The sequence below is a fragment of the Populus alba genome, chromosome 2, assembly GCF_005239225.2.
Source record: "Populus alba chromosome 2, ASM523922v2, whole genome shotgun sequence".
Classification (NCBI taxonomy): domain Eukaryota; kingdom Viridiplantae; phylum Streptophyta; class Magnoliopsida; order Malpighiales; family Salicaceae; genus Populus; species Populus alba.
The window spans coordinates 2,486,383-2,510,921 of NC_133285.1; the positions used below are offsets into that span (position 1 = coordinate 2,486,383).

The following is a 24,539-nucleotide window of genomic DNA, read 5'->3' on the forward strand; positions in this document are numbered from 1 at the left end:
ATTTAAAACTCTTTTAAGTTATTTATTGTTTTAAGTCAATTAGTATATTTCTTATAAATATACTGATTTTATTATCAGATGGACTTTAAATCTCTCAATTGAAACTGTTTTTGCAGGTACTCAAGCTTTTATTATAAATTTGGAATTCCTTATATTAAGAAAAAAAAGTCGAAGTACTTAAATTAACCACTTTCTCAAACACTAAATAACATTTTATTTATATATTTTAGATTTTGAGACATCACCACATTTAATTCTATAAATACAACTGTTCTATCTTTGCCACTGTGATTAATGGGGTATTTGCAACTAGTCCATCCTCTCTCTCAAATTTTCGATCAACTCTGATCTCCCCTCTGTATATTTGTTTCGTTTTTCGTGATGCTTGATCTAAAATATTGCTCATTCTTTAAGATAAACTCTTCACGGCCCTTTTTTCTTGGCTTTTTTAAGAACCACGGATATACAGGTTGCATAAAAATTATTTCATGTAGGTGTTGTAGTGATCAGGATTCAGGAATCAAGAGAGAATGTCAAGAAATCACATTTCAATGAGGATAATAAAATGAAATGGTGAATTTGCTATCACTAAAATTTGCAAATACCAGGGCAAAATGTGATCAAACTCCTGAGGAGGTGATCAACTAAAACTGGAAAGAATCAAAGAAATTAAAAAAAAAAAAAAAACCCAGCAAACAATTATATAATTCAAGGTCCTGACGAACTTCAATCACCGTTGACTATGGCTCATCAAGCTTTCAAAGTGTCCATTCCAACACTAGCCTGCAGCAAGTCCGAAATCGTGTATCAGCGCAAACAGAAAACCACGGGATGCTTAATGCAAGTCCAGTCAAACTTCAAACGTTAAAACCAATAACTTATTTGCTAAATCTTACGAGGAACTTGTGATTCTCTTCCAATAAAGGTGAGAACCTTCCACAGAAATCTTCCATGTCAGAAACATCATCTCCTTTGACACCCACTACACTCATAAACTTCTTCCTATCCGGAGCCAACTTCAAGGCAACCTGCATCCAGTTGATTGGATTTCAATAACAATAAAAACCAGTAGTGAAATGTACAATGCATTAAGATTTGGTGCAATTATATCTTATTTCAAGAAAATTTAAAACAAAATAGAGAACATTTTCACTAGAAATTTCTTTCACAAAAGTTCTACAGTTGCATATGCATTTTTAGATGCAATAAAAGAAGAAGAAAGCATGCAGCTTATGCCAATAGAACCATATATCAAAAATCAAGAACATTGATGCTACAGGTGTTTACGCTAAAACTTGTACTAGCCAGCCAGCCATGCCATTTTTTCAGGGACTTGTCGTATGAATCAGTGCAAACTTGTGACATGCTCCAGTCCGGATGCACCATTAAGTTGCGGAACAGTTCTGACAAGAAATCCATGGCCCTATAGAAGTCAAACATATACTGTCTCAAACATGAAACATAAGAAATTGCACACTCCTGACAGACACAAAACGGTAATTTTTCCAAATAAAATACGGTGTTAGTGCTAACCTTGTCAGCCAAAGTAAAGCATTTGTGCAACTGGATGAAGATTTAGCCTTTTTCGATTCAATTTCTGACTGTACTATCCTGTACAAGTAATTGAATTCTGATTGATTGGACAAATACCTAGTCTCCAGCCTCTGCAACAAGAAAAGGAAGAGTAAAGAATGTGATATTGATCAGTTTCTTCTGCAGAAAATAGCTATTGACACAGAAAAAGCATCTACAGCAGCTGCATAGAAAAGGGATCATCTTACCGATATATTACCACCAATGTCAGATTTTACAGGTCCCATGGCTGGTCCAAAGTTGTCTGCAAGCATAGAAGCAATCATTACTGGCCAAAGAGATCAATTCTGTGTATCTCCATGAAATAAACCGAAACTGTAACACCAGCAAAGGCTGTTGAGCAAATTTGCATGTTCCCAGTCATCCAGAAATCAAGGAGGAAAACAAAATTTCTTTTCAAATATTCATGGCTGAAAGAGAGAGTCATTAAAGAAGTAACACATAACAATGAAGCACTGTATTTTACATGTTCTTTAGTTTCAAGCATGAAAGAAATTGTGCAGGTATGCGTGCAAAATCAACAAGTCTCTGACAAAATAGCAGTAAGTAAGATGTACCTAAAACAGGCAATACTGTTTTGCACAAATCCAAGAAAGGCTTGGCAAGAATTTCTCCCTCGGGAGACTTGACATGGTCCATCTTTTCCAAAGCTGCAGCAAACACATTTCCCTCCATTCTTCCACTATACTTGTTAGCTGCATACCAAGTTGCTTATTTATTAGCCCTAGTTCGATAGAACTAAGGTATATATGCAAGTGTAAAGATTCATAAACTTGATAGGCATTGACTACATGCAGTTATCACAAGCTACAATCTAAAAGAGAAAGAAAAGAAAAGGGTGTATTAATTTCGTTTCTTCTTACAACGACAGAGGGATTATTTAGCAAATTTCACCACCTAAATCTCATCCTTCTTCATTGTAGTTGGAAAACTATGCTTTAGCTCTAACTCACCGTGATCTCTCCTAGCAAAAGAAGAGGGGCACCACTAGACTGAAGGATCCTGTGTTTGATTTTTGGCTTGCAAATACACCATTGAAAAATGAATAAAATTCTTAACAGAATTGATTGATTATGAAAGCTTAGTGATGGACTGATGTTATTAATATATATATATTAATGGTGTCAAACATGAAAAACAGGAACTGATTAATGCTCCGTAATATAGTGCTAAACACGAATTAATCACCTGTGAATATGAGATGCCGAGGTCAGAATCTGTGCGAAAATGGAAGACAGAAATACCGTTATTTCAGTTGTCAATGTGAGATCGATTGAAACCACGGCGTTCAAGAGCTACTTAGCCACATAGTTTAATGAGAAAACAAAAACTAATTCCCTAGTCTACGGGAGTTCGGAACTGTTTGCCGTAATTTATTTTATTTTTTCATTTGACTCAGTTTTGATCGATCAATTCAAAATCATTTTAACTTTGTGGCCAATGTGATTTTAAATGACTGGCATGATAGTTAAAAAAACATGCTTTACTCTATGAATTCGAACCTCGGACACAAAATCATGAGAATTTATTAAATCCCTCTTAATACAGCGATGTAGAATATACGTATTTAAAATTGTTCGGAAACCATTCCGAAAAGAAAATTGATCTTGATTGATGCGTAAACGAGTATGAGAATGCTCCTTATCATCAAGCAAAAATCATTTATTATTACTATTATTTGGAAAAAGTTCAAAACTCAAAACCATGTACCTGGCTGAACGGCTGTTATCCATTCTAATTTTGTGCTAAAGAGTAATTAAAACGGCAAAAAATAAAGCTCTCTTTTTGTTATCTTTTGGCCATTGTCTTCTCTGTATACATTTACATAAGCTTTAAACACTTGGCATGCAAACACAAGTAATGTTAGCAATATTAATGCCAAAATTATGATCTAGATTGGAAATATGATTATAGTTATTTTTATACTATAACATATGTTAATGATATTTTTTTTATTTTTTAAAAATTATTTTTTGACATCAACACATCAAAATAATTTAAAAACACTAAAAACATATTAATTTAAAGTTAATAAAAAATAAAATAAATTTAAATTTTTAAAAAATACTTTTAAAATATAAAAATAAACCTCATATTAAAAATGACATAGAGATGCTGGGGGCATAGCGTAGATAGGATGCTATACGACATGCCATATTACGAAGTATAAAGTATTATACATAAAATGCTATATTGCTGCAGAAGCATTTCATACCAAGATGCTATAGACATCATAATGACTTCAATTTAACAAGGGAAAAAAAACGAAAGAGACATTTGCCGAAAAGAAAATGACTAAATCGGAGTGGGAGGGAGAGACGCTACAACTAAAGAGAATCTGTAAAACATAATTTGAATCCTCGGCAAATTACATAAGTTGCCGAAGCTTACCCTACAATCTCAAACAAGCCTATATCTTATGCTAGAATCATAGTTGATAAACTTACCCTAGTTGAATAGATTGATTCGAAAAACTTGGGATTCAAAACTTAATATAAATTTAATTTTTAATAAAATTAAATAAAATATTATTCTAATAAAATCTGATAAGATAGATTTTAAGTAATCTAGTTACCCTATATAATTTTTCTCAAGTTAATATCAATAAATTTAAAAATAAGTTATTTAAATAAGGAAACGACCCAATTATCCAAATTCCTTTTCTAGTCGAATCATCGTTCTCCAAAGACTCTCCTCTCCCCACACAATGTTTCTAATTCCATTAACCTTTAGTGATCAAATCGATGGCCCAATTTACAAAGTTCTCCCGTAAAGCGGGGCAACTATAGAATTTATGGAACGATTGGCTGAAAAGCGAAAACACCCAAAATTGAAAACATCATAAATTTTAAGCCATATATAAGAATAAAAAGAAAAGAAAGGATGCAAAAGAAAATAGTTGAAAGTTTCGACGTGATAACCAATAGTAAAAACACACGTGTAAACATCCAATAACCCACCCGAGAGCACCACAACCTAAACGAAAAACCCTAGAAGCAGGTCTTCTAGTACTTCATAACCTCGGTGCTCACAGCCCTCTCCTCTCCCTCAGCAGTCGCCTCTCTCCGTCGAGTTTTTGCAGATCTGCCAAAAATGGTGAGAGGGTTTTTCCATCTCCTCTGTTTTGCTTCGGAGAAAATCCGTTACTCCATAACTTGATTCGTTTTTCTTACACTTCCCCTATTTTTATTTTTTTTTCATGTTTAGCCGTTCAAGAGGTACGTCGAGATTGGGAGAGTGGCTCTTGTCAACTACGGCAAGGATTACGGCAAGCTTGTCGTTATTGTCGATGTCATCGATCAAAACAGGGTGGGCTTTTCTTCTCTGTTTCCCTACCTTTCCCTTGAATGTATTTAGATAAAGCTTATTGTTTCTTTATCAACACTTGATGATAACTAAGGACGTCTTGAATACTTTATAAGCAATAATTTAGTGTGTATTGAATGCTCATATGGCTGTGTTAGTCTGATAGTATTTTTAACTTTTTAAAAGGTTTTATTATTTTGGGCCAGTAGAGTGAGAGAACATTTGATTTTAAAAAAATAATAATTAATAATTGCTTAGCATTTGTTTGCCTTTTATAATCTGTTTTGATGATAAGTCTGAGTTATGTTGGTTGATGGAAGGATGGAAGCTTAAAGATTTGTGATTTTTGATGCTGTTATAGGCTCTAGTTGATGCTCCAGATATGGTTAGGAGCCAAATGAACTTCAAGAGGCTTTCGCTTACTGATATCAAGATTGAGATCAACAGGGTTCCTAAGAAGAAGGCACTAATTGAAGCCATGGAGAAGGCTGGTGGGTTACTGATTGTTTATTCCTGCCCTTGTTTAATTTGCTTCTCTTTTTTTTTTTACTGAATTTAAACTGTTCTTTGATGGCAGATGTGAAGAACAAGTGGGAGAACAGTTCATGGGGCAGGAGGCTCACTGTGCAGAAGAGAAGGGCATCACTTAATGATTTTGATAGGTTCAAGCTCATGTTGGCAAAGATCAAGGTTCGCAATTCTCCATCTTGTCTTTTCGAATATTCATTATACCGCGTTTCATTTATGGTCAAACACCTCTGCTTTAGATGTTGAATTCTCCCCTTCCTTACATTCAAACCTAAGTCTATAGTAGCACTATTTAGTGTCTTAGCAAAACAATATGATTTCTTCCTGGTATCTCTTTCCCAATAGGGCTATGGAGCCCTGGCAGAAATTGACCCCCATCCTTTTAGGGCTGTAGAAGAACACCAACTTTCAGCTGTGAATGAGAGCATATAACTTACCCGATAAATCAAACACTATATGACCATTGAAATCAAAAAGTACTAGACTTCAAACTGCATTATTTTTTATATTTTGTACTCAGTGTTGCCTTGCTTATGTGCTTATTTCGAGGGTTAAATCAGCCCCTAGAACATGCGTATGGAAGTAATGCTCAATCATATATTTTATAAATGTGTCAGAAAGTTTGATCAATTTAAAATAGTACTGCATTGGTTTTGTTGAACCTTTCTACAAATATGTTCACAAGCTTGATCCATGTTATAAATGTGCACTCCGCAGAAGGCAGGAATCGTCAGGCAGGAGCTTGCAAGACTCAAAAAGGAAGCAGCCTAAGATTTGTTCACTTCTGAGCTTTTCATTATTTTACGAGTTCCAAACTTTGCTTCAGTTTTAGCATTTTGGGTTTTCCTTTCTGGCTTTTGATCAATGTCCTAGTTAGTGGCAGAAACCAATTGTTATGGATCTTGTTATGAAAGAACATTAATGATTTTTCTAGACTTCCTATTTTGCCTGGTTATGAGTCGTTGTATTAGGTCTTTTTGGTGTTTTTCTCTGACGCTATGCCTGTCTTGGAGTCATCTTTCCTAGACCTCCATGCGATTTCAATGTGGAGTAGATGAGTGGATGAAAGAAATGAGGGTTGATCAGAGTTACTTTTGCCTTTAATTGGATATTTTATCAAGGATAAGTCATATATTTTATCAAGGAGAAGGTATCTGCTCTTATCCGGACTTGCAACTTGCTCGCAACTAATTCTATTCTAGAATCGATTTCAACGAATTATTCAATTTGATTTGCTAATTCAATTTTTTTTTTCTTTGGAATAGTTTTTAAATTGTGGAGTTTATTTGATTTGAGAGTTTAGTGAAAATATTTTATTTATCTAACTTGACAACTTATTCCAAGCATGCACAAGAAAGAAGAGTGTTAAGTGGAATTGATTTTTAATGGGTCAAATTCTAAAGCAGATTATATTCATTTTAATGTGGTTTACAAATCTATAAAAACCTTTGATTTTAATTGGTTGTAGAATTCCTTTATTATTTAAAGCTTTTTAAATATCATGAGTTGAGTAAGAGTAAATAGTATATTTCTACATAAATCCTATGTTTTCAAACTGCATGTTGATATGGAGAAGGAGACGGCAGGCCAGGCGGCTGCAACCAGCCACATGCAGGGCCAGAGACTGCAGTAACATTTTCCGAGAGGGTTCCAATAAGCACCGCCATCTTGTTGTTAACGGTCCCGCTCTAGTTTCATTAATGACCTGGACAGACAAACTGCAGGTGCTTGCTAATTAACCTCGCTAAAGAGTGAATTTGATAGTTGTGGTAGTTTTAATGGCTATAATTTAAAAAAAATTATTTTATAAAATTTATTTTTAATTGAGATTAATTTAGTAAAATATATGTTTGGTTAACATTAAAATTAAAATTAAGTAAAAAGTAATTTAATATATTTGATTAAGAATACTTTTTAAATTGAGATTATAAAATAACTAAAAAATATATATATTAATATTAATGGCTATTAATTGAAATATTGTAGATTTAACTACTGCTATTATATCATGAAATAAATAATACTTTATATAAAGTATTTTTTATTGTTCCATTCAACTATATGCAATTCTATTATGTATGAAATTCCTCTGACAAAGACTAGTTTTTATGGCTTCCTGAGCGTACAACAACATCAAGTAAAATATTATCAAAAACAAAATTGAAATTGCGATCAAATAATGTTAAACACTAGTTTCTTGAATAAAACATAATATCTGAGAAAAAAATTTGAATATTTTTTATTTTACTAGGTTGAACCGATCCAATATATTTAGGTTTGAGTCAGACCTTGTCTTGTCATGAACAGTGAAGACTCTTTCCACTGTTCACTTTGTAAAACAGTGGAAACAGAGAAACACAGCATAAGAAGGAGAATGACAAGGCAAAGAGCAAGCTACCTACGCGGCCGACGGTGTCTGGCTGGTGGTCGAAACGATGGATGCTGTGGTGAATTAAGGGAACTGCTTGGCCAATTGACGGTGGTCCTTCTTATTTTTCCTCTGTTTCTGCTCTTCTTCTTTCTCTTTCAGGTCGCGCCTCTGTTTACAACAAGAAACACAGAGAGGGACGAAAACACGAGACCAAAGAAAGTAAAATATAAAAGAAACAAAAGAATAGGAAGCAGCTAGAGACATCGTCTTCAACTTCTAGCCCGTTTGGGGCTGAGGTCGAACCTGCTTTTGGACAAATTTTGAAAATTTTTTTTTTTTTTTTGCTAAAATTGAGTACGGTTTGTACTTTTTGGATCGTTTTGATGTGCTGATATCAAAAATAATTTTTAAAAAATAAAAAAACATTATTGGCATGCTTTTTGGCACGAAAAGCTTTTTGAAAAGCAACAGCTACCACACTCCCAAACACCCTCTTCATCCCCAAACCAGAGAGAGAAGCAGGTGCGGTGAAGAGAGAAGGAGAAGAGAGAATCCAGAAAGCAAAAGGAAAAGGAAGACTAGATAAAGAAGAGAGTAGCGGAGACAACATTGGTTAACCAGCCCTTCCTCGCCATCATTTTCGTCTTTAAGCAGCAGCTTGAAGTTGTTTTTTGTTATCCTGCGGTTTAAACACAAATAGTAATGGGTCCCATAAACAGTAACTTGTGTTTAAACGTAACCAAACGATTTATTTTTGTGGTATGCTCCTAAAGCAAAAACAGCCAAAAAGACAAACGCTATCTAAAACTTACTGCCAGCAGGTGGCAGAACATTCAATAGTTGCCAGATTATGAACATCACTACATAGGCAGCTAGCAATACAGAAACTACTCGCCATTGTGAACAATTTTTTTGCTGCCAGAGAACAGTAATGAACAAGTATGCTCTTTGTTTCAGAGCTACTACGTATGGAGGGTGGGCTTCTATATTTGCACGCCTCCCTCCCACCCAAAAACTGCTAAAACACGGTTGACAACCCACTCTCTCAACAGAATTTTTTTGTCCCTCTTCACGAATCCAATTAAAGAACATATTACGAGTGCCAAAAAGAAAAGAGAATGGACCGACAAGAGCGTGTGACCAACAAAATATATCGTTACAAGCTTAAAGGACTAGCGTAGCAGCTGCCTTTCCATAAATAACAGAAGCTCGAGAAAAATCATCCAGAAATGGAGCTGCTTCCCTGGAAGCAAAATAGCCACCAAACAGCAATCATATGAACTTTTGTTACCTGGGTGATGAATAATCACCGCATTACAGTCATCTCTCCCACCCAATAAAGCATCTGGCATTCCTGGAAATCACTGTAGAACTCTGGAGTGCATATTGATGTTATTGCACAAAGGCAGCTATGTTGCCGGTTTGAGCATATCAGAACAACAGAACAGATTTTTGATGAGTTCCGCTGGGGAGTATTGTGTCCAAGTAACAAATTTTCATTCCGTACCCAAAGAAGCAACAAGAGATATTGTGGGTAACTGCAAACACGCAAAGGACTAGCAAAATTGAGTTCAACATATGAATAATCTAAAAAAAGGAATGTTGGAATATTTCTCAGATCCAAAAAATATAAATTTCTGTAAACATTGTTCATCGTCGACAAATTAGCTAGGAAAGACATTTATTGGCAGAAATAGAAAGACAATAAACATCTGAGATATATGTTGTAGTAGGTAGATTAACGGTTGAAATAAACAATTCGAACAACAAAAACATGCAGCAAATTCCTGTTTATTTTTATTTTCCTCAAAAGAAGTCAAGGGCCTCTGCTGACATTTTAATGATTTTCCCTTTACATTATGGGAAGTTTAAAATTCTAATTAAAAAGTCAGAACTACCATATGTTTTTTGAATTTTGAAAAAGATAGAATTTCAGGCAAAGTATAAAACTCAACTGAAATAAAGGCACTGCAAAATTTTACATATCTTTCTTTTGAGGGAAGTCGGCCTCATTCCTAACACAACCTTACCTCAGTAACCTAAAAAGGAGCCTCAAATGATTCATCCCAAACCTCTGCACTTCCATTTGAGACATCTTCAACATCTTCTTCCATTGAAAGCCTGATATATTCTCTATGTGCAAAGCGATCCCACTCTGTTAAAGTTGGCTCCTCACGCTCCTGCCCACACCAAAAAATGCAAATTAGGCCGTTATGATCTGTGAAGATATGATAATGAAACCAGCATCATTGGATCCTCAATATATTATTATATAAAAGCTAAAAAGCAAGGGAGCAATATTAAAATGCTGAATGTACCTGGCGAATGAGAAAGGGGTCACGGCTTTCAAAAGCTACAAACTTATTGAGGTTGAAAAGGATATTGAAAACATTTCCTGAAAGTTTGCATCCTTTCAAGTCGCGCAGTGTGATATAATCTTCCCTCTGCAACAAAAAAGTGTCATGGGAAATGGATGCTAACACAAAAGGACAAGGATTCCAAGGTATCCAAAAGAAACAAGTATTTACCTCTGGTGCAATCATGTCAACTATTTGACACAGGATATCCTCAAATAGCACAGGTTCCTGGGCCATGCATTCTATTCGGTGCAGCTGCTCCTCATAGAAGTATTGCAATTCATTGGGTGTCAACACACCATTTCCATCTAAATCTAAGCACTTGAACCTGTGAATAAAACTTAACAAGATAAGAGAGGACAGCCGATACAAACATAGATGACTTCCACAGACATAGAGCATCAGAAAACGAGGTAGACCCTGACACAAGATTTAAATAGAGGAAGCTTTCAATACACTTGAGCATCAAGGAGAGTGGATGAGATGTAAAATGGATGACTTCCATAAGCCAGTGGATACAGCTTTTTCTAAGATAACGAGGGCACGTACATACAAGCATAGATCACTTCCACAGACACAAAGCATCAAAAATAAGGACTTGTGTGTTGGGCCTTGGTACAAGAATTGAATAGAGGAAGCTTTTCAAATCATTGGCTCATTTACGTTGTGTTTGGTTTTAGTAAACCTTGTTTGGTACATTTTGAGGGGAAATTAAGGGTTTAACACTAAACCTCAAAAAGGAGGTTAAGCGTTAACCTAGGTGAAGGTGGGGGGAAAATGTTACGGGAGAATTTTTTTTGGGATTTGTGCAATTTTTTATTTTTTTTTCCAAATTCACCCATTTGTTTGATTCCCTTTTCCCTTTATGGCATAAACATGTTATATATATTTTTATTATATTTAATTTAAATATTGATTTAAAATAGTGTCCATCAAAAAATGCATCTCCCCCAATATCTGTATCCTAATAAACTAGTCACTAAATTTTATTTCTTTGGTTTATATGTATCCATTTTGATCTGAACAGACAAGCAATTATCACAAGAAAATCACCTTGATGTCAAGTATGCAAGAACTTCACATCCCATTTGTCATTCAAATCATTCCCGACCATGAAATGAAAGGTAAAAGTCTAAGAAAAGAAAGCAGATAATACCAGTATTCAAGGCTGGGCTCAGATGATTTGTCCTCCTCTGAGAGCATGAAGTAAACAAAATCTTCATAACACATCTTCCCTTCAACATTGCTAGTAAACTTCCTTGGCACCTATGATGAAATTAAAGCATGAACACAATATTTACACCTCATTTAGAAGAAATGTCTCCAAAAAGTCAAAGTTCATTTGTATCTAGCTTCAGAGAAGGAAGCAATATGACACCAACCAACCTGTGAAAAAATTCTATCAACAATCCTGTAGGTAAGGGCATGATTACCATATCTGACGAGATTCTCCTTGTCAATCAAGAAATCATGGTCTGTATCCAGCTCCCAAAACTTGCAGTATATTACATAGAAATGTTCATAAGAGAAGTACCTAAAACAAAGGGCAGCACATGGTTGTAAACTCACATATAATAATTACTAGAATCAACTCATGTAAATCCTATATGCAAGTCTTTCCATATTATCATTTATCAACCAAGAAGAGGAGTCAAACACCTTAATAATAAGGACATAACTTTCAAATAGAAATACAACAGTAGAATGTCATTTGGTGGCGAGTTGAGTTTTAGATCAAATTGGTTATCCAACTATTTTTATGCCTATAAACTGAAATTTAGATTCTTGAATGCATACACTAGTAAGGATGTTGAGGGCTTGCTGTTTAATTAAATTGAGATAAGAACTTCACATTCCATTTTCTAGCTATTCCTATTAATTTTAAATAAAAAAATCATTTAAAGAGTTTGCTGGCACCCCGACCTTATAACTTTGTTAATGTCGTCTTCTTCATCTGCATGGTTCATTGCATCAATAAGATTTCCACGTTTCAGCTCCCGAAGTGTAAGACAGCCATTTCCTGATCTATTGATGTAGTAAAATATTCTGTATATGACAGTTTCAGCTGGGCCATTACAACAAGAGTTCATATTGGTCGATATCAGTTGCAGAAATAGAAAACTTCAACAATTTGAGGGGAAAAAAGCGTTACGATGATGAGAGAGTATATAAAAGTCATCCAAAAAAAAGCCTGTAAGATAAAATGGCCAGTTAGGTGCAGCCATTTCTGACTCAATAAACCCTTATTTGGTATTGACTCGTTTATGTCTCAGTTGATCCCAAATGTTGTCATACAAATCAAGGAAAAATAACTGTATATCCATAAATCGATCAATTCCAGCCAAATCTCACCAACTAAATCCCTCATCAATATATAATAAGAATCAAGTATCATAATTATGTTAGGGCTGCAGTTTGTAATTATTTCTATTTGTATGGTATTATTTGATCTTGTCCCCCAAGTCCAAAATCATTTATGTTTGTACATCTCAATGGTCCAGCATTCTTTTAAAAATGAAAACCATAAAAAAAAATATGAACATGCAACAAAAAGCTCCTTCCATAGGTAAAACAAGAAACTTTTCCTTTTCTCCTTTCGATAACTGCAACAGTTATAATCATTAACACTTGCTGCGTCTTTTTTGACTAAAACCTTTGATATAGTCAACAGGATTAGGATATGGCCTACGGATACCACAGATATGGTGAACTCTGAAATGGTCATTCCCCCCTGTGAATTGTTTTAGTAAATAATTGCATGCAGCATGAGGAAGGAATCACTGAAATCAAGGGCAAAGCTTCATTTTCGAAAATTAAGCAACACCTCAACAATAAATGTTGGTGATGCTTAGCTGAAAAGCTAAAATAACACACTGATTAATGAAGAGCTTACCATATCTTTCTTGAAATTCAGGAGTATTCTGTAAGAATTCCAACCCTGAATGAGTTGCCAGAAGTTCTCGAAGAATAGGTTTGAAATCAGACTGATATGGTCAAAGTAAAAATGATAATTAGTCCAAGAAAAATTGTTGTTTGAATACAGGAGCTACCAGGAAGCCAAATTCAATATGCTCAACAAATGCATAGAAAACAATAGGATCGCATAATGAACCTGAGTAAGGTATTTGCAGTCTGGCTGTTTTAGAATATTGAATATTTGAGTTGCTACGTCCAATGTTAGCATGTTGCTATCCACCCAGTATTTGACAAACGCATCCCTACAAACAAACAACATGAGTAAGGACCCGATAAAACATATATTCAGAAAAGTAGATGCACCCAGCACCAATCAATATGAAATAACGGAGAGGGTTAATACTTGAGAAACAAGTAATAAATCCCTCCCAAATACAGCAACCAATAAACATGGCATCTATGAAGATTAAGTGGAAGCTAAACTTCCATTGGTGATGTAAATTGGGCACAAAATGCATTTATACACGGGAAAGAAAAAATAGCATGTTTGAGAAATGCAAAATAATAAACATGCTGAAAAGTTTTGTATGGAGAAAGGCTGTAGGCAAGATCCTAAAAGTTTAAACTTCTTCTGGTCAAAAATAAAATATTTAGGAACAGAGCAGAAGCACCTACCTGGTCACTATCCCAGTGCAGTCAACATCAATCTTTCTGAAAAGTGCATAGGAGAAGAAGGATGGTAACTTGCAAACTATCTTTGTAACAGGTTTAAATTCTGCACTACAAAAGCATAAAGATTAATTGCTTTGAAGTTAATGTGTATCTTCTCTTTCCCTCTGTCTTGGCACAACAAGAGATGGAAAGAAAAACAAAGAGCCTTCAACAATAAAATGAAGGTCTTCTTTCCCCCATAAGATAAAAAGAAAAGATTGTGTTTAGAGTGAAAGGGCGAGTTATGAATTGGTTATGGTTCTAACCATCAATGAGTAGCCCATCCAGATCATTTCTGAAAAGATGATTAATTCTAGAAAGACAATTTTCTTTGAGTTCACTTGCTGCTGGACGACCATTTTGAAAATAAAACTGCAAGCAAATGAATGCATAAGTACTCCAGCCTTGAGCACACAAGAAGATAAGAATTTCCACTTAACAAGTCAACCTCAATTATGACAGTATCTTACAAAAAAAACTGACAGAAATAAACGAGACCTGAGGTATAACTTCCCGTACAGGTTCCCTGACTAATTTTAACGGGGAACCTAGAGAAGAAGGGCTAGTTTTCTGCTTAGACGTGCATGGAGAACCAGATGAACTTCTTGGTGAAATTGGAGGTGCGCTACCAGCAGGAAACATAGAAGGTAATGAATTGACCCCACCAGCACTCGCATTAGTAGAGCTACCGGGTATGTTGATGGGATTGCCAGCTTTTGCATCATCAATCAAAGTTTTCACCTGCACTCGCATTAAAAGAGTTAGCCGAGAACAGGTAAAACAATTCCATATATGGGCCTCAAAGCAAGTAATATGAAGAAAAAAAATCCAATCAACCAGATATGAATCATCATAAATCAAGTCCCACGATAGCAAACATAGATTCGATAACAATACATGTGCAATAACCTAAAAAGGAAATCGGCAACCACCCAATTCCACCACGTAAGGTGTATCATCTTCAAGCCTGGATATCTATAATAGAGATAGGACACAGTGGGCTTCTACCTAGAGAAAGAGGAGACACGGTGGGCTTCTTTCTACCTATAGGTGGACAAAAGATGGATGCTATTATCGGGGAAAAAATCACAACAGTAGTAAATTAAGCCATAATAACATTAAAAAGGATAAAAAACCATGGCATCGTCATCAAATAACCCCAAACCGATTTCACACTACGACTTGCAAATTTATATAATTGAATAATTAAATGACAGTAATTGTAGAAAAAGAAAAAAAGAAAAGTAGCAGTACCAGTCGGGAGGTGTCAGAAAGCGAAATCCACTGAGAGAACAAGTCCTCGGCAAGTTGAGGATTTTCTTTAAGCACAGAAGAAGAAACTTCTGGTAGCTGTAGCAGTTCAGCGTCCAAACAACAAACTTCTTCTCCTGCTACTCTATCAATATCCATCGCTTCTTCCACAACCAAACCCTAATTCCTCAAAAACAAACTTCAGAATTCGAAGATCGATAGTGAAATTCGATTGGAGATGGATGGTTGAAATTGTTCAAGAGGCGGGAAGAGCGATGTGATTGCAGTTTGTTACGAAGAGACGAGAGAGAGGGCGTGAGGGAGTGGAGTTGAGGGGGGGAGGGAGAGGGAGAGGGGAGGGGAGGGGAGGTGAGCGAGAGCGAGAGCAAGAAGGGGAGAGTTTCGAAGTAACAGAAACCGCCCAGGAGAGATGCCGTACAGGAACAGAAGTCCGAGAGTTTCTCTCCCTTTCTTACCCAGCAGACATGCTTGTGAGACCCGACCCTGGAAATGGGCTGAGCCATTGGGTTATTGGATAATTTACGAGTCACTAAATCAATCAGCAGGGCGTTTTTAATAGAGCAGGATTATTACCCTCTTTTAAAAAAATAATTGGTTTTTATCACCGAGTTAATTAAATTATTAAAAATTTAGCTAAGTCAGTACGATTTTACCGGATTAATTCTTATTTGATTTAACTAAAAATTTAATCCGGTTTCATGTCTCAGATTTTCCTGATCGAACCGTCAATCAGGCTGACTTTAATAACAAACATGAACAAGAGATTTTGTTCAATTCAAGCTCTTGTTCAGCGACATTGGCTGTCTAACTGACCGACAAACTGATTTGTACGATTTTTTATACGTATGTTTATACGGTCCGTTATGTATTAACTTTAACTTCACGTGGGTGAGCTTTTTTCTGTCTTGATATTTTTTTTTTTTCTCTCGTTAAGGACATGCGTCGTGCAGATGAGTGGATGAACCTTTTCTTTTTCTTTTTTCTGGATTTTCTTAGGGTTTGATGATGGGTTTTTATGACGTCTCTTCTTGAGTAGCTAAATTGCTCTGCAATGGTGTGTGAGTGTAATTTTTTTTAGTTTTATTTATATAGTGGAAAATTTTAGAATTTTTAGAAAAATAAAAAACTAAAGAAAATTTGTTCATGAAGTGAAAGTGATGTTGTTCGAGATTTTTCACCGTGATTTCTTTATTTTTAAAGATGAAAAATATAAAAAAATATATTATTTAAAATTCTTCGCTGGAAAAACAAGAAACTTTGTGTGGTTTGTATATTTTCTTTGTTATTTTCTGTGTGAATCGAGCAAAGTTTGTGTTTTATGAAAATTGTATTTAACAAAAAAGGAAGAAACTGGAAAATTAAAAGATCATTTATTGAAAGCAAACATGATATATATCTTGATGGGCAAGAGAGTAATATACTAAATTACATGTAATAATTTCTCAATTCATTTAAAATACTTAACGGTAAATTTCATTTTAAAAAAAAAAACCATAGCACTCAACGTATTTTTTTAACCATAGAATTTGCTCGTTGGATCCTGTTCCATGGGTTCCTAGTATTCAAAACCGTGGATTTTGACCCAAAAAAGGGTTAAAAATCATGATGTGGAACGAATGCAGTTAAAACTTAAAACATGGAACACTTTTTATTTATTATTAAAAAAAACTAAGAGATTAAGGTTTTACTGTCACTTTCTTGACAAAGCAATATTATTTAGAATAATACTTTTTTAAAGAATCAATATTTTTTTTTAACCTCTACTATTAAATTTTTTTTTCTAGATTATTTTATTTGTATGACATGCATCATGATCTTATTATATTAACTCAATTGATACAGGTTTTATTTTTTTAATTAATTTTTTTTTCAAGTTCATCATTTATTACTAGGTGAAATCAATGCTTTTAAAACTTTTAACATGAGATTTATTTTTTATTAGGTTATTTTAATTTTTGACTCGGATCACGGGTCTAGTGGATTGACCCGGCTGATTTAGTTTTTTTTTTTCTTGGTTAACTATTTTTTTTAATTTCATCATTTAACATTAGATTGATTGAGAATTGAAATTCATAATTTGTTTTGTTTGTTTTCTGTATATTAAGTTATTCTGATTTCATAACTTGATAATAGTGTTTAACGAATCATACTAAGTTGATTCAAATTGTTTTTTTTTTTTTTTTTCAAAAGATTGATTTTAAAAAAAATATATCGTTCAATGCCAAGTCGGTTGGAGGTTGAGTTTTATGGTTTGTTTTGATTTGTTTTCTACGGGGATATCTTGGTTTTATTATTGAAGTCGCAAGTTTTAGCATTTTAATCCTGATTAAATCGAGTTATTTTTTATTTTATTTATAAGAGGTTATCTCGGTCTCATGACAAGGATCACAGGTCCTTCACTATTTGATTTACTTTTTGTTAGGTTGTCACTGTCTCGTAACCCGGGTTGCGAGATTGGTAGGTTAACTTAATTGATTCATTTTTTTTTATTATTTCTTTTTCAATTTTATCATTTAATATTGTATTTGATTGGAAATTAGGCTTTTGTGATTTATTTTGATTTATTTTTTATTAGATTATCTCAACCTCATAATTTAGGAATAATGCTTAATGTGTTGATCTAAGTTGACTTGACTTATTTTTTTGTGTTATTTTTTTAATTAAAAGTTTTAAAATTTCCATTATTCAACATCGAGTCTGACATGGTCGGTTAGGAATTAAACTTTATAATTTGTGTTTAACTTGTTTTTTATGAAATTATCCTTATTTCATGATCAAAGTTGCAAATTGATATGTTAGCCCGAGTTAAATCATGCTGTTGTTTTTAAAATTTTTCTTTCTATAAGGTTCTTTTAGTCTTATGACCCGTGTCAGTTTGATGGATTGACGCGAATCATTTTTATATTCTTTTTTTAACTGATTTCTTTTTTAATATCACCCTTCAACATTAGGATGATAGTGAATTGAATTTCAAAATTTGTTTTGATTTGTTTTTTATGAAATTATCTTGATCTTATGATCCGATTAATGAGTTTGGTAGATTAACTCTGTTATTTTTAAAAAAAATTCATCATTTAGTATCGAGTTAATTGAAAGTTAGGATTCATTATTTATTTTGATTTGTTTTCTATGAGGTTATTTTAGTTTTATAACCCGTCATTTTTATAGGTCACCCTACTTGATCTTGGACCCACAAAGTTAGCCCCCACACAATTTATTTTTTTCACTAGAAAAAAATACTAGTAGCATTTCAATATTTTTTTAACATTTAAGAAAAATTTAACCCGACTCGCAACACATCATGAATCAATGATTTAGCTTGGTATTGTGGTTTGGGTTTTCAAGCCCATATGGAATTATGCTAGTAAATGTTTTTCAAAGTGTTTTTTCACTTGAAAATATATTGAAATAATTTTTTTTTTCTTTTAAAAAATTTATTTTGGTACCATTACATTAAAACAATAGAAAAACACAAAAAAAATAATTCATTTGCATCAAAGAAAAAAAATAAAAAATCTCAATTTTTAATTTTTTTTTTAAAATACAAAAACAAATATAATCTTCAAGAGAAGCATGATATGCACTATAAGCAATAAAAATATTGAAAATAATAATAAATAAAATGAAAATTCAAAAAGTTTATCAAGCACACCAAAATTATGCGAGAAACCAAAAAAAAAAAAAATTGTTTTTTTTTTTATATAAAAAAATATCTGCACTATAAGCAATAAAATATTGAAAATAATAATAAATGAAATGAAAATTCAAAAAGTTAAATCAAACACACCAAAATCATGCGAAAACCGAGGAAAATTCAATTGTGTTTTTTTCATAAAAAAAATATATATAACTAGGCAGATACTCTGCCATTACTCCATGGCCATTTGATCTCTTTCATTTTCTTAGTGATGTACGCTGCACGTGAGAAGCACAAGATACTATCTATTTAGAATTGTGGTATAAAGTATTTAAATTGAACTTGTGTTAAAATAATATATTTTTAAAAAAATTTATTTTATTTTTTACATTAACATATCAAAATATAAAAAAATAAAAAAAATATCATTTTGATATTTTTTAAATGAAAAATAATTTTAAAAACTTATAAAAAAAAACACTCAATTGAACAATTACCAAGGATGCATAATAAATACCAGTTCAAACAATGTTAGAGCAGTAGAGAATATACATAGCAAACAAATACCTTTTGGTTTGAAAAAATATATAATACTCAAAGGAAGTGGTTCAGCTAATACACAAAAGACTCGTTCAATTTAAAATTTCAGATCCAATTCTGCTCCTTTTATCTTGAAATCTTTGATATTTAACATGATTTAAGTACCTTTCCTCGTAAGATTTCAAAATAGAAAATACACATGAGCCTAAGAGTCATCAATGGAGTTGTTTAATTATCTTTCAAATGGCAATCTTATTGACTGTATTTGAAAATTTATTTTACTTGTACACTAGTCAATGATGTACCGAAAATATATAATTTCCCATGTGGAGTGGCAATCTTAGTTGTTTTTTTTTTTTTTTTTTTTTTTAATTATGGTTGTTTAGATTAGTTTACGTGCATCTTAATTAATTCTTCGATACCCTGAAGTTAACAACCATGTAAACCTCCAGCGGTCTTAAAGCTTGTAGCACTTGAACTAGTAGTTTCCAAAAAACAAATCAAAGACCTGATCAGTTGAGTTACACCTTCAAAATTAGCAATCCTAGTTGTTAAAATATATAAATGAAATCTAATTGATCAAAGTTAAGCTTAGTAAACTTAAGAGTTTTTTTTTTAAAAAAAATAAAAAACAAAAAGATGTTTTGATAAATATAATGACATAAATTGATATAGTAACTCATGAATTGGTCCAATATTTTAGCGAATTGCATCTTTTTTAAGCATGACAATTATGATTTTATTATTATTGTTTTTAAACTTGACTCGACTTGATGGATCGACCTGAAAACCTTCTAACTAAATCTTGGACGGGACTAAGTTTCATTTAAAAATGAGCATGTAATTGACTTGGACAAATTCAATTACTTGATAAGTCAATATATTATATTAATGTAGTTAAAACTCGAATAAGCTTCAATTTTTTTAATAATATGATTTAGAATTTTTTTATTTTTTATTTAAATAATATTATTTTAAATAAAAATAACAACAAATCTACTTATAAATTAAATTAATCCGCTCAAGCGGTGAACTAGGTATAAGTTTCAGAACCCTGTCCGATACACACAATACAAAGAAAGGAACCTCCAAGGGAGGAGGTTTTGCCGTTTACCCTCCAATTCCAAAGAAGAGTTAAAAAAAAAAAAAAAAAATCTCGAGAGGATAATTACATACTGACATATTTACAGCCCAGCCCCTCATCGTTAACGTATATTTTAGTAGTTAAATAGAATAAAGAAAAAAAAAAGCGCAAAATTTCAAGGCGCTTTCTCTCCAACCCAAACAGTACCTCTCCTCTCCGTATCTGTTTCTCAGCTTCTCTCCTTGACAAACAACGTTGTTAAGAAATCAAAATCCTCTGTTATTTTAGTCAACAATAATAAAAATGAACCTCTTCAACAAGAAACCAAACCCTAAAGGTTCGACCATGCCCTCTCTCTCTATCTGTTCCATCAATTCCATGACTGCTTGCTTGATCATCTCTGTCTGTTATATCCGTGCAGTCGCTCGAATTTGTTGCTCTTCTTTGATTGATAAAGCTATCCAATTTATCTCACCAGCAACTTAGTTTTTTTGAGTTGACCTGTTTTTTTTTTTTTTTTTTCCTGAGATGTGGAATTGATGCAGCTCTGCTTTGATATTTTTTTGGGTTAAATTGTGAATTTCTTTTTTGGTTGCGCAGAGGCTCTTCGAGACAGTAAGAGAGAAATGCAAAATTCTACTAGAGGTATTTGCACTGCTATTTTCTACTTCTAGCCAAGTTTACTCTCAGCTTTCGAATTCAAAACCAGATTAAATGCAAAGGGTGATCAAACTCTTAAGAAATCATATTATAGAGCACTGAATTTACTTGTATTTTCCTTTTGTTTTTGTTTTTGGTTTTGGTTTTGAGTTTTTTCGAGTAGAAAAAAAGGGACATGTGATTTGGTTCGTTATGGTGGTTTGTATGGAAATGGAACTTGGTGAGATAACTAAAGAAGCTCAAATGGGTCGTGTTTCCATTGCTGAACTGTTAGCTGGGGTGTTTAGATTCAAGAACCTGGTACCACCTTCTATTATTTGGATTATGAAGTGAAATGGGCCGGCCTGTTAGTTGTTGAAAGCCAAGGGAGGGCATTTGATTTTTGTTTTGGGTAACCCAAAAAGCTACTTCAGGGTAGGTCCTCGTCTGGGAAGTTGAATGATTGTCAATAATGATGGTCGAGGGTGGAGGAAATGGTGGGAACTTATAAATAATGTAAGCTTTATTGCAACTTACTGTGCCATCATGCAAAGACGAGATCTTCTCAAATAAAAAATAAAGGAAATAGAATGATGCAGTTTCCTCATATGGATGCTATATTAGAGACAGACTGGAGCTTCTGTGGTACAAGTGCATCAAATTTATGGACCCATCAAGTTCTTGCCTTTACTTGTCTTAACCTATTGAATGATCACATAAGTTTGAAGACAATTTTGTAAAGCTCTTGATTTTGGGATCCGTTTTGGACTGCTAAGAGCACAGGGTCTTAAATGGTATTTTGGGTGTGGCTGGCACTGTCATTTTACATTCTCCATGTCATTGAATCCCAAGATGTAATTATGGAGGGAGAATTAAACTATCTTCTGGTTATCATCCTGTTAGATTACAAGGCGGGAAACTTTTTTGAATCTCATGTTATTGTTTTTTCTGGCTTTCACCTTGATTCAGGTTTAGAGAAGGAAATCGGAGCACTGCAGCTAGAAGTAAGTAAATGTTGTAGAATGATGATTTCTTTTTACAGTTTTGTTGTTAGATTAGATCTGACATATTTGTCATCTCTTCAGGAAAAGAAGCTTGTTGCGGAGATAAAACGAACAGCTAAGACTGGAAATGAGGTATCTTGCTTTAATATAGATTCTCCTTGCTGCAAGAAGACTTAAGTTGCTGTGTTCTGTAACTTTTCCATAACAATATTCATCCATATTTCTTGAATAATGAATACTGAATGTCATGTTCTTCTACTTAGGAGCTAGATGTCCATTATGAGTTCAATTAGTATTTAATGCAGTGCTTTGCATTCAGTAGGGATCATTTTACCAAAATTTTAAAAAGATATGAAGCTTGTTGACGAGTGTGATTGCCTTCAAACAGCCAACTAGTTAATCCTTTTCAATTCTTCTCTGATTCTTTTTTTTTTTTTTGTTTTTATCATCTGGACAATGCATTTTGCAGGCAGCTACTAAAATTCTAGCCCGGCAGCTAATCAGGCTCAGGCAGCAAATAGCTAATTTACAAGGTAGTCGAGCTCAAATGAGAGGCATAGCAACTCATACACAGGTAAAGCTGTGAAACCATGTCCTTTTTTCCTTACTGAGGCGAAATGGGTGGATTGCTCTTTTTAGTGCAGGTGCAATGTGTTCTTAACAATGTTTATCTGCTTCACCAGGCAATGCATGCCCAGTCTTCAGTTGCTGTTGGTTTAAAAGGTGCCAATAAGGCAATGGAAGCTGTGAATAAGGTTAGTCATAGACTCATAATATATGTAAGGGATTTGTATTGATCGATTGTTAGATTAGTAACAACATTTTAAGATGCAAGTCTGAACACTGATAATGAGCTTTAATTTGAAAGCAGCTGTGATAAGAACAGCATACAAGTTCTTTTTAACTCAATTTTTATTTCATTGCTACACAAATTAGAACTTAGAATTTTGCATTTTTTACTTTGTTTTGGGGCAATCCTGATGACTATCATGATTTAACTGCAGCAAATGGCGCCTGCAAAGCAAATGAAGGTTATAAGAGAGTTTCAGAAGCAGTCAGCACAGATGGATATGACTGTAAGATCATGCTTTTAGTTCAAAATAATGTACCATGATAGGAAGTTCATGTTTGCCATTCTTTTCTCTCCTCAGTGGTGCTCATTTTTACTTTCCCTCGCAGACTGAAATGATGTCAGATGCCATAGATGATGCCATAGATAGTGATGAAGCTGAGGAGGAGACCGACGAGCTGACAAATCAGGTAGTTTATTTGCTCACATTCTTATATCAATAGAGACGCAAATACTACTTAATGTGAAACTTTGTGTAAAGTGAGAACCATTGGGGTTTTATGATATATTAATCGATCTAGTAATCATGGATGTAAGATGTAGATCTCCAAATAAGTTAGGAGTCTAGAAGTTTGTAATGACTGAATTATTGTAAGCCATTAAGTATTGAATGTCTTTTTTCTGGTTACATAACTGGAAAGCTGAGAAGCAGAAGATCCTATAGAGTGAACACCCCCCCACCAAATAAGTTAGGAGTCTAGAAGTTTGTTATGACTGAATTATTGTAAGCCATTAAGTATTGAATGTCTTTTTTCTGGCTACATAACTGGAAAGCTGAGAAGCAGAAGATCCTCTAGAGTGAACACCCCCCCACCTATAGCAAATCATTCTTTATGAAACCTCTTATAATCTGCTGGCCTTAAAAACAAGTAGGAACTCAAATTCATGACATTTTTCCTTTTTGATTTTTCTTTTAGGTGCTGGATGAAATTGGCGTTGATGTTGCCTCGCAGGTTGGTGTTTGTAGTAATTCATTATGCAACTGTCGTTTTCAGTTGATTATTTTCCTCTTCAAAATGCTAACCTGAACTGAATTTGGCAGTTGTCAGCAGCACCAAAAGGTAAAATTGCAGGGAAGAACAGAGAGGATGCCAGCAGGTATGTTTCTGTTTCTCAATTTTGCTATCAAACAAGAAAAATATTTATACATAAAACCAATTCACCCGTGGCTTTTAAGCCAAGCTGTCACCTTATACTCTTACTGAATCGGACCTTTTAAATCAATTCATAAGGCATGATTCGGACCTTTGATCTCCTTTGATCTTGGGGATTGACGGGCTTTAGCTTCGCAGTTTTTGCTAATGGGATTAAACATTCCCCAAAAATACAAATAAAAAGGAAGCCAAAAACGCAGTTTTTTTTCTCTAATGTTTGCTCATATTCTGTTTACCCCTTGCAGTTCTGGCATTGACGAGCTAGAGAAACGATTGGCAGCTCTGAGAAACCCTTAGATGACCCACAGACAGTTTTCATCCTGCTGGATGCTCCGTGCTTCGCTAGTGTTTGATTCTTCTTGGGGCTGTGTACATATACTCTCTTCAAAATCCATGTTTTCCCAACATGTTACTCATTTGTTTACTGGTTCTAACAATTTTACAGAAGTATTTAATTGGATTGATCTCGGGTACGAGTTCGTAATGTGTTCATAATACCACTCCACGTTGTTATAATAGCACCCGTACAATTAAGGGGCCCGGGCTGCGTTTTGGCTCCAACCATAAATTCAATCCT

The 24,539-nt window shown here is 33.9% G+C and overlaps 4 protein-coding genes across 9 annotated transcripts; 2 read left to right on the top strand and 2 right to left on the bottom strand.

Moving 5' to 3' along the window:
- Positions 1-750: 750 nt before the first annotated feature.
- On the bottom strand, positions 751-2,268 carry LOC118052816 (glycolipid transfer protein 1). Its single transcript, XM_035063889.1, has 6 exons — positions 2,151-2,268; positions 1,782-1,837; positions 1,534-1,664; positions 1,288-1,423; positions 897-1,028; positions 751-783 (listed from the first exon to the last, which is right to left on the bottom strand). Exons 1-6 carry the CDS (start codon positions 2,266-2,268, stop codon positions 751-753), a joined length of 606 nt encoding a protein of 201 aa, XP_034919780.1.
- A 2,263-nt stretch (positions 2,269-4,531) lies between these two features.
- Positions 4,532-6,362, top strand: LOC118052817 (large ribosomal subunit protein eL14y). The gene is made up of 5 exons (XM_035063890.2): positions 4,532-4,689; positions 4,801-4,902; positions 5,261-5,390; positions 5,477-5,589; positions 6,145-6,362. The coding sequence occupies exons 1-5, from the start codon at positions 4,687-4,689 to the stop codon at positions 6,196-6,198; spliced, it is 402 nt and encodes a 133-aa protein (XP_034919781.1). The 5' UTR covers positions 4,532-4,686; the 3' UTR covers positions 6,199-6,362.
- Positions 6,363-8,153: 1,791 nt separating this feature from the next.
- LOC118052818 (serine/threonine protein phosphatase 2A regulatory subunit B''alpha) lies at positions 8,154-15,552 on the bottom strand. Of its 6 annotated transcripts, XR_004688263.2 has the most exons (14): positions 15,037-15,551; positions 14,281-14,523; positions 14,049-14,154; positions 13,747-13,846; positions 13,268-13,373; positions 13,049-13,139; positions 12,079-12,220; positions 11,542-11,689; positions 11,312-11,421; positions 10,327-10,483; positions 10,117-10,242; positions 9,829-9,978; positions 9,090-9,336; positions 8,154-8,477 (listed from the first exon to the last, which is right to left on the bottom strand). XR_004688263.2 is itself a non-coding variant. In XM_035063893.2 (13 exons), the coding sequence occupies exons 1-12, from the start codon at positions 15,190-15,192 to the stop codon at positions 9,838-9,840; spliced, it is 1,626 nt and encodes a 541-aa protein (XP_034919784.1). In that variant the 5' UTR covers positions 15,193-15,552; the 3' UTR covers positions 8,522-9,354; positions 9,829-9,837. The 6 variants fall into 6 exon arrangements, 5 of the variants coding, with proteins under 5 accessions (XP_034919784.1, XP_034919782.1, XP_073263746.1 ...); XM_035063893.2 differs by lacking the exon at positions 8,154-8,477 and having other exon boundaries at positions 8,522-9,354; positions 15,037-15,552; XM_035063891.2 differs by lacking the exon at positions 8,154-8,477 and having other exon boundaries at positions 8,522-9,336.
- Positions 15,553-20,464: 4,912 nt separating this feature from the next.
- LOC118052820 (vacuolar protein sorting-associated protein 2 homolog 3) lies at positions 20,465-24,478 on the top strand. Its single transcript, XM_035063898.2, has 11 exons — positions 20,465-20,652; positions 20,916-20,960; positions 21,924-21,958; positions 22,040-22,090; positions 22,428-22,532; positions 22,642-22,713; positions 22,963-23,034; positions 23,138-23,218; positions 23,726-23,761; positions 23,851-23,906; positions 24,208-24,478. Exons 1-11 carry the CDS (start codon positions 20,619-20,621, stop codon positions 24,257-24,259), a joined length of 639 nt encoding a protein of 212 aa, XP_034919789.1. The 5' UTR covers positions 20,465-20,618; the 3' UTR covers positions 24,260-24,478.
- Positions 24,479-24,539: the final 61 nt, after the last annotated feature.